The sequence below is a fragment of the Miscanthus floridulus genome, chromosome 14 (genome assembly GCF_019320115.1).
Source record: "Miscanthus floridulus cultivar M001 chromosome 14, ASM1932011v1, whole genome shotgun sequence".
Taxonomy (NCBI): domain Eukaryota; kingdom Viridiplantae; phylum Streptophyta; class Magnoliopsida; order Poales; family Poaceae; genus Miscanthus; species Miscanthus floridulus.
Genome location: NC_089593.1, coordinates 84,146,465 through 84,156,194, shown reverse-complemented (window position 1 = coordinate 84,156,194; position 9,730 = coordinate 84,146,465). Strand labels below are relative to the sequence as shown.

Genomic DNA, 9,730 nt, shown 5'->3' with positions numbered 1-9,730 from the left:
CTCGGGTGGTTCGATCTCATCCTCAGCGTCAAGTACCTCCGCACCTTGTGTCCTATTCTCTGGGACTTCGAGGATCTATGCATGGCATTCACCCGCGGCGGCCGGCGTATTCTGTGGAAGGGCATTGGCTCTCCCCACGATGACATTCAGGAGCCAGCCACGAGGGCGGTCATGGCTGCCCCATCACAGCCCCTGCTGGACCGCCTCCTCCACTAGTTCGGGCCGGTCTTCGACGAACTGCAGGGGCTACCACCGGCAAGGCCATATGATCCCTGCATCCACCTGCTTCCGGGCACAGCACCGGTCGCGGTTCGTCCCTACTGCTACCCCCAGCTACAGAAGGACGAGCTGGAATGACAATGTGCAACCATTCTCGCCCAAGGCATCATCAGACCAAGCATGTCCCCATTCTCCACCCCCGTGCTGTTGGTGCGCAAGGCGGATAACTCCTGGCGTTTCTGCATTGACTACCGCGCTCTCAACGCCAAGACATCTAAAGATAAGTTCCTGATCCCGGTGGTTGATGAGCTCCTCAATGAACTACATGGCGCTAGGTTTTTCACCAAGCTCGACTTGCGCTCGGGCTACCATCAGGTGCGAATGCATCCTGACGACGTCGCCAAAACAGCGTTCCGCACACACCATGGGCACTTTGAGTTTCTGGTGATGCCATTCGGCCTCTCCAACGCTCCGGCAACGTTCTAGGCCATGATGAACGACGTGCTTTGCCCCTTCCTCCGCAGGTTCGTGCTGGTGTTCTTCGACGACATCCTCATTTTTAGCTTTTCATGGGCAGAGCTCTTGCAGCACATCAGCATCATCCCCGATGCGTTACGGGCGCACAGGCTCCACCTCAAGCGCTCCAAATGCTCATTTGGGGCCTCCTCGGTGGCGTACCTCAGCCATGTGATTTCAGCAGGCGGTGTCGCCATGGACACCGACAAGGTGGTCGCTGTGGCGTCATGGCCGACCCCACGGTCCACCCGTGGCCTGCGCGGCTTCCTAGGCCTCGCCGGCTACTATCGGAAGGACATCCGCGACTTTGGCGTCATCGTAGCCCCGCTGACTCACCTCCTGCGCAAGGATGCATTCGCTTGGTTCGATGAGGCGGACATGGCGTTCTAGGCACTCAAGCGGGCTCTGTCTACAGGCCTCGTACTCCAGATGCCCGACTTCGCAAAGCAGTTCACCATGGACTGTGATGTGTCTGGCGCTGGGTTCAGCACGGTTCTCCACCAGGACGACGGACCGCTCGCCTTCTTCAGTCGGCCATTTGCTGCACTTCATCTCAAGCTCACGGCTTATGAACGTGAGCTGATCGGGCTCGTCTAGGCCGTCTACCTTTGGCGGCCATACCTATGGGGGTGTCACTTTTTGGTCCGCACGGATCATTACAGCCTCAAGTTCTTGCTGGACCAACGCCTCTCCACCATGCCGTAGCACCAATGGATCAGTAAGCTATTTGGGTTCGACTTCGTCGTGGAATATCGCCCCGGACAGCTTAACACCGTGGCGGATGCTTTGTCCCACCATGGTGTCGAGGACGGTGCTGCTTTAGGGGCGGCTATGCACTTGCTGTCCACGCCGGCATTCGCCCTCCTCGACGACATCCGTGCGGCTACAGCTGCAGCCGGGGATGCCCAGCTTCTCCTTCAGCGCCTCTAGGAAGGCGCGCTGGCCGCACCTTGGCGCATCGATGACGGTTTCTTGCTCCACGGTGCTCGCATATTCATGCCAACTTATGATGACCTACGCCATCAGGTGCTCCTCCTGGCTCACTCGGCGGGCCACGAGGGAGTCCAGAAGACGCTCCATCGCCTGTGCTCGGACTTCTACATCCCTGGCGACCGTGCTCTTGTCAAAAACTTCATGCGGGCGTGCACCGTGTGTCAGCGGAACAAGACGGAGTCCCTGCAGCCCGCCGGATTATTGCAGCCCCTCAACATTCTGTCCCAGGTTTGGGCGGACATCTCGATGGATTTTATCGAGGGCCTACCCAAGGTCGGCGGTAAATCCGTCATTCTCACGGTGGTCGACAGATTCTCCAAGTACGCGCACTTCATCGCCCTTGGCCATCCATTCTCCGCCGCTTTGGTTGCACGTGCATTCTTCGACGGCATTGTTTGTTTGCATGGGTTCCCTTCTTCCATCGTCAGCGACAGGGACCCGATTTTCAGTGGTCATGTGCGGCATGACCTCTTCAAGATGGCGGGCGTCACGCTCCGCATGAGCACAACCTTCCACCCGCAGACAGACGGTCAGTCTGAGGTGGTCAATAAAGTCATCATAATGTATCTTCAGTGTGTCATAGGTGACCGGCCGCGAGCGTGGGTGAACTGGCTGCCCTGGGTGGAGTACTGCTACAAAACCTCCTTCCACATGGCACTACGCGCCACACCTTTTGAGGTGGTCTACGGCCGGCCACCCTCGGCCATCTTGTCCTACACGGCCAGGTCAGCCAAAACGGACACGGTGGACGACCTTCTTCGGGAGCGTGACGAGGTGCTCGCGGAGATTCGGGAAAGGCTTCTCCAAGCACAGCAGCTGTCCAAGAAATACTACGACGCGTCCTACCGCGACCGAGAGTTTGCCATCGGGGATTGGGTATGGTTGCGCCTACTCCACCGCGTTGCCCAGTCCCTCGAGCTCTGCGCCAAAGGGAAGCTTGGCCCTCGCTATGCCGGTCCTTCCAAGTGCTGGAGGGCATCGGCCAGGTGGCGTACCGCCTCCAACTTCCGGAGGGCACCCGTCTGCATGATGTCTTCCATGTGGGGCTGTTGAAGCCCCACAAACGTGATCCCCCAGCGGCTCCTGCTCCTCTGCCACCGATATCGGATGGCCGGCTGTTGCTAGCTCTGGAGCGCACCCTTCGTGCACAACTTCGGCGAGACGTGTGGCACGTGCTTGTCAAATGGCGCGGCCTGCCAGCGGAGGACGCAACATGGGAGCCTCTCCAACATCTTCGCGACGTCTACCCCGACTTCCAGCTCGAGGACGAGCTGTTTGCGCAGGCGGGGAGAGATGTTATGACCGGCATCCCCTATGCCAGGCGCAGGCCCAATAGTGGCTAGGGTGCAGTCTGTTAAGGGGCTTAGAGGCCCAATTTATCGCTTATTTGGTATTTTCTTAGAGATAGATATAGTTCCTTAATTATAGCATCTATAGGGAAGGATAAATAATTGTAATTTGGGATGATTGGAATTAAGCAGAAAGCAACAATTAAGGTTTTGTCTTCCCTTGGGAGCCAGCCGTCCCTGCCCTCTCTCCCTCGCGTGAACTCTAGGGCTGCAGCAGCAGCCGCCGCTCTCTCGCCGACGTCGAGAGTACATACCATGTCCTCCCCTCTTTCACCCCTATAACCTGCGCAGCAACTCCGGTAGGGCATCAAGCCCTATCAACAGAAGTTTCGGAAATGTGGCATCTATTGCTAGCTATTTCAATTCTTCTCAAGTGTATTAAGCGCCATGCTTCTAAATCCTGTTTTTGGTCTTTGATTTTTCAGGCTACCAAACTGGAAGCAGAACTAGTAGAGCAGAGAAGAGGGCAAATGTATTTGTTCGAACCTATCCTTTTTTGTTTTTAGGGCTGGATGACAACTTTATGTAAAGCTGGATGAAAACTTGTGTATGTGATGCTAGATGAAAACTTTATGTAATTGAAAATGAGCTGATATATGGGCTGTATGTTGTATGTGCTATAATAATCGGCTGAAAAAATAAACTGAAAAATATGCTGAAACAAGATGTAAATGGGCTAAAAATATGTTGCAAATGGGCTGAAAACAGATTGAAAGTGGGCTAAAAACAGGCTAAAAAGTGGCCCACCTTTCATATTGTGCTGGGATGCCCACGTAAGCATCCATGTAAGCATCTATGATGATTGTTTTTTTAGAATTACACAGTACAACGTTGACGCCCACAACACGCATGCACACTCACACCTATGAATACACGTACATAAACCCTACCCCTATGAGCACCTCCGAAGTACTGAGCCGACAGATCTCGAGATTCACGAAGTCACCACAGGCGCCTTGCTGTCGATGGAGACGTCGCCTACCACTGAAAGCATAGCGTTGTTAAAGCCTGGAATAAATCCAGGAAAATACGAGCATCTGTGCCAAGTCGAGGACGTGAACCTAGATGGGCAGGTTCCACCACAAGTAACTCAACCAACTTATCTATGATGATTGGTGATGTGGAAATTTATCCGTGACGGTTATTTTTTGTCACAGAAAATGGGGTTGGCTGGGCTCACTAGGCCTCGGGCTCTACAGTGACGATTTAAAACCATCACCGATTCTCTTAATCCGTGATAGTTTTTAATACAGGGGTTAATCCATGACGCTCAATCCATGATGATCTCTGAAACCATCACAGATGCTGCATAGTGACGGTTTTTTGGTGATTGGTGATGGAAAATTTTCATCATAGATCAGCAGGATTCTTGTAGTGTTAATTAAAAAAACTCTTAGGCGTCATGGTCTCTTCACTGGGTTTCGCCACCTTGGTTATATATTAAGGTGGATTAGAACAACAAATAAAGTTTCTAGAGTTCATAACACTAACCCTAGGTTAGTCCTTTTACGTGAAGCGGTGACAAAACTGTACGTGGGTTAGTGGGAGTGTACGGTCTACTCATCATGTATAGTGGATGTGAGTCATTTAGACTATGAGACAATACAAAGACCAAACACTTTCGAAGTGTAGAGTTGATATGAACCATTTAGATCCGGTGGCATTAGAAAGATCAATTATTTCTAACACACGGTGTTGATGGGGTTCTAATATGGTAAGACAAGTCAATAATTTTTATACAAATCTGGCAAAAGAGTTGGCGATTATATTAAAATGATGAAGAATCCAGACAGTGTAATACAACATAGCTACAATAATTGGAAAAGGCCACATACAACAACAAGTGGTTCATTCAGGACAAGCCAACGATAAATTTACTTTAGCAATTACAGATATGTTTTCATGTACTCGTCCATGCGGGTATACTGAACCTCTGGGTACAACAAAGTATGGTTCATTCAGGACAAGCCAACAATAAGTTTACTTTAATAGTTACAGATATCTTTTCATGCACTCGTCCATGCGCATATACTGAACCCTTTGCGCACAACAGAGTATGGTTTATTCAGGACAAGCCAATAGTTACTTTAGCAGTTACAGATATCTTTTCATGTACTCGTCCACGCGGGTATACTGAACGTCTGGGTACAATAGGGTAGCCTCTGCTCCATCCTCACCGATTTCAAAATTTGTCAAGCAACCTTCATAGAAAATGTGGTAATAGTGTCCCACTCCGACTTGATTGGCGAAGTCTGTATCTACACATCCATGGAAAATCATAATTTACGTTTAATAGGGAGATGTGTAATGACAATTTTCATGGACACTAAAATTGTTTAGGAAATACCAACAATATTTTTTATAAGTATTAGTGTAGTACACTCCATACATCAGCCTTCAATGTCGAAGTAAGATGATACCATTTTTGGGATCAATTATGTGTACAGGTATCGGTGGAAATCACATCTGTTCACCCTAAACAATACTGATGTGACCCCCTCTCTACCAATTATGGTGTAACTAATAATTACACAAACAAGAAAGAATCTAAATCATATGCATTGGATTTTTCAATAAAAAAAACCTTGCATTGCCCTCAGACATACAAATTTTGTAGTTACCTTTCATTGAAGCCAAGAATTCATCTGCAGGAATGTGGATTTTCTCCAGAACATTTCCGGAAAGCTTTTCCCATTTTGCGATCACATCATTTTGAGTCAGGATGTTTTCATGTGGTCTTAGGTATATTGTCTTGTTCACTGCACGAGGATCATCAACAGACTTGATTGTATATGTTGCAACATCATCTTCATCACAAAATATAACTGCATGGTACATATATATGTGTCATAAATACGTAGTTAGAAGCCATGTTGTTACTTCTAGTTTTATAAATCACTGTGTAAATATGTCCATTTTGGATATGGTATGCTTTACAAGGGACATGCACAATATTGATTTATGTTCATATAAAATGGGAAAAATCATGTACATATAAAATCGTAAAGTTATAGCTAATATATATTTGTGATCAATTAAACAAACACTATAGTGAAAATGGATATTCATGTCAAATTAAATACAAAAGTAATGATGGACAAGTAGTGTATGATGTTTTACCTTTGACATTGCCGTCTCCATATACATGAACTTTCTCTTTGGGTGGCAAAAGGGTGCGCATTTGACATAGGTTTGGGCAAAAGTAACCAGCAAAGCAATTGGCAGAAACATAGGTGTGGGGAATGTTGGCATCTTCTATCGCCCATCTTAGGTCCATCTTCTCATCAAATGTAACCCTTCCTGGTTCAAGAGCATGCCCCATCTTGGATGGATCCATGCCGAATTCCGATGGTACAAAACGCTGCATCTCCACAATAACTTAAGTTTATTTAGACTCAGTACCTCTTCGTCTTTTGTTGTTCTATATATTGAACTATATATACGAGAGTCTGCATCTGTACATGTTAAAGGACATTTTTACACTGTTGTTTGCATTAGTTTCTTTATTCGTAGCTAATGTGAAGTTGGGAAGGCTCAACAAAAACACAAATGCCTCTGCTGCTGCGTTGTTGGTGCTCATATGGGATTGGATAGGATTAGCAGCAACAGTTTGAAGACCAGACACTCAAAACCATTTCCGATCTATAAACAAGTATAACGTACTTCGTTCGACTCAAAATAAGTGTACATCATGTGGTTAACTAATTTTAATTTTGACTATTATCAAATAGTATTGACATTTATATCCCTAAATAATTTAATATGATAATATATGGCATGATTAATTTGATGATGTTTATTTTCTATCATAAACATCAGTGAATTTTGTACATGTTTAGTTAAACCTGAAATTGATTGACTCTTCGAAATACTAGATGTGAGCTTATCTTGGTAGGGACAAGAGTATATTTGTTTGGTTCTTATTCTATATATATATATATATATATATATATATATATATATATATATATATATATAAAAGAAGAGTACATTCCCTTCGTCTTTGCATAACACAAGCACATCCTCAGAGAGCCAAGGAGGGAGGAGTCGGGACACGGTGGTGTCGCCGTCGGGCGTCAGGGATGACAGAGTCGGGGGCTACCAGAAGGAGTGAAGGGCCGGGGGCAGAGTGAGGATTAGGAAACAGATTAGAGACGGTGATGTGAAACAGAGAAGCACGTAGCACGGCGATCAGATGCGCCTGATTTTTTTTTAATTATTATTTTGGGTGCGTGTGCGACTCCCACGTCCTCTTCCTTCCCATTAAAGATTGAGCTTCTTTTTTCCACTCCACTGAAATTTCAAAAAAAAACTTTATCGTTGAAGTCGTTGGTGGTGTCCCCAAAATCAAATCTGTCGGCCCATCACAAAGCAAATAGAAGGTGATAGGTAGCGTTGAAAATGGATCAGATTATATGGAATCAAATCTTGATGTCACCTTTTACCACATTTTAATTCAGATTCCAATACAAATACGGATCTTTGCGAATATGAATACAAAATAGCGGTCCCGTATTCGGATTTCTATTCGAATATTTACTTAATTCAACTCAAAATGCATATTGTTAAATTTAACGTACATGAATAACATTTTATTACTAAATTCGTCGATAACCAAAGTGAAATAAAATCAAAGTACACTTCTAGTAATCATCAATATCGAAGTGAACCAAATTGTAATGGATAATATTTAATAAAACGATAGGTTAAGTGAAGAAATTTAAATAAGAATTGTAGGCAACAAGTAGCCATTTTGTTTTATCAATTTTTTTAATTACAAAATTATTACACAAGTAGATAATAAAGTTTGTGGATATATAACATAGACAAGAATAGCTCAAAAAAATAATTCAGTTATTAATAAATATTTAATAATTGAATATATAAATTAATGAATCGTTATTTATGTAATATCTATCATAAAATCATAAGTTACATAAATTAATTTACATGAGAAAAATAAATTATCAAAATAAATTGCAATAACAGATATATTAGGTTTAAACTAAATTAGAAAAATACTAAAAAAATTAATATTTATGTATCATTAAATTAATACTAAAAGTTACTTATAGATATACTACTAAATAGTTTCAATGCATTATTAGTAATATCAAAATTAAAGAATTAGTCATTAGTCATATAGAGAGAAAACTTTTAAATAGATTCGTTACATCTTCTTAGCAGATACAGATAACAGCGAGGCCAGGAAGATCAGAGATGCAGACGTACTGGAGACTGGAGTAGAGAGGCAGGGCAGCTCGCCCAGGAAAGAACAAAATGGATTCAGGAACACAACTCGGATTAAAAAAAGAAGCTTTCTGAACCGCCAATAAGTAGTGGCTAGTATACTGGAACAGTTTGTGAAGCGACGCACCTTGATGTTCCCAGCCTCCTTGATAGCCTCGACGAGCTTATGCTGCAGGGAGAGGTTGTGGCTGCGGAAGTGCACCCCGGACATGGCCGAGATGACCACGTCGGCCTGCGCCACGGCGGCGACGAGAGCTGCGTGGTCCTCCAGCGACGCCTCCACCAGGCGCGCGCCCTGCGCCTTGAAGGAGAGCAGCATCTGGAGCTTGTCGATGTCCAGGCCGATCTCCGGCCGCATCAGGACCAGCGTCGGGTGACCCTGCGCCAGGCTCGCCCGCACGATCCGCCGGCCGATGTACCCGGTGCCGCCCACCACCAGGACCCGGCTCTTCTCCATGGTTGGTGAGAGGACGATTGATTGGAACAGAGCTGCTTATCTTCAGGCTGTTTGCCACCTTGCTACTTTATTACACGGAAACAGAGACGTACTCCCTCCGTACTTATTTAAGTGCGCTGTAGAAGTCGTGTGAATTAAATTTTGTCAAAATTGATTTAGAAAATATTAACAACATTTATATCTCTAGATAAATATATTTAACGATTGATCTAATCATACTAATTATGTACTATAAATATTAATATTTTATTTTGTATATTTTATCAAAGTTAACTACGTTTGAATTCTCCGAAAAAGTGAGAATGACACATAAAAAGGTACGGTGGGAGTAGCAGCATGGGTCTGTTCTCCAAATAAATACAACTCTTCCCTTCAATTTATAAACTTGGTCTATATGCCAATTGCAGGCTGTTGCGGGCGAGTGTGCGGCCACTGGCGCCAAAGCTAGACTCAGGGTGGGCCGAGAGGGGTGGGTGGCGCGCGAGCGTCAGCGGTGCATGGAAGGAGACCACATGCACTACTACAGAAATGAGATCTAGTCTCGATTGGGAACTAGCTCCACTCCCGGTTTTCCTAACCGATACTAGTAATCTAGGGCTAAAGGTGTTGTTCTTTAGTCCCGGTTTGCCACAACCGTTAGTCCCGGTTTGCCACAATCGGGACTAAAGATCCTCCCAGCTTTAAAAAAAATAATGCCTCCCACCGCTGCGCCCTGTGAGATTCGAACCCAAGACCTCATGCGCTGCCTCACGCGTAGTTTACCACCCCACCTACACAACACATCTAACAATGAATGGGATGCTTTCCTTTTGAACTAACCCATCCGAGGACCTTTAGTCCCGGTTGGTGTTACCAACCGGGACTAAAGGGTCCTTTAGTCCGGGTTGGTGTTACCGACCGGGACTAAAGGGTCTACCTTTAGTCTGGGTTGGTATTACCAACTGAG

At 45.5% G+C, this 9,730-nt stretch overlaps 2 protein-coding genes across 2 annotated transcripts; one reads left to right on the top strand and one right to left on the bottom strand.

Annotated features, from left to right (window-relative positions):
* Positions 1 to 708: 708 nt before the first annotated feature.
* On the top strand, positions 709 to 1,125 carry LOC136503892 (uncharacterized mitochondrial protein AtMg00860-like). Its single transcript, XM_066498819.1, has one exon. It carries the CDS (start codon positions 709 to 711, stop codon positions 1,123 to 1,125), a length of 417 nt encoding a protein of 138 aa, XP_066354916.1.
* Positions 1,126 to 4,928: 3,803 nt separating this feature from the next.
* Positions 4,929 to 8,836, bottom strand: LOC136504171 (isoflavone reductase homolog). The gene is made up of 4 exons (XM_066499032.1): positions 8,455 to 8,836; positions 6,198 to 6,438; positions 5,699 to 5,902; positions 4,929 to 5,335 (listed from the first exon to the last, which is right to left on the bottom strand). Exons 1-4 carry the CDS (start codon positions 8,782 to 8,784, stop codon positions 5,172 to 5,174), a joined length of 939 nt encoding a protein of 312 aa, XP_066355129.1. The 5' UTR covers positions 8,785 to 8,836; the 3' UTR covers positions 4,929 to 5,171.
* Between the last annotated feature and the right edge of the window lie 894 nt (positions 8,837 to 9,730).

Coding starts and splice junctions, on each gene's coding strand:
- LOC136503892 (XM_066498819.1), top strand. CDS start 709: ATGATGAACGACGTGCTTTGCCCCTTCCTCCGCAGGTTCGTGCTGGTG.
- LOC136504171 (XM_066499032.1), bottom strand. CDS start 8,784: ATGGAGAAGAGCCGGGTCCTGGTGGTGGGCGGCACCGGGTACATCGGC. Junction 6,439..8,454: donor AGGAGGCTGGGAACATCAAG/GTGCGTCGCTTC, acceptor GTGGAGATGCAG/CGTTTTGTACCATCGGAATT. Junction 5,336..5,698: donor ATTCTTGGCTTCAATGAAAG/GTAACTACAAAA, acceptor ATGGATGTGTAG/ATACAGACTTCGCCAATCAA.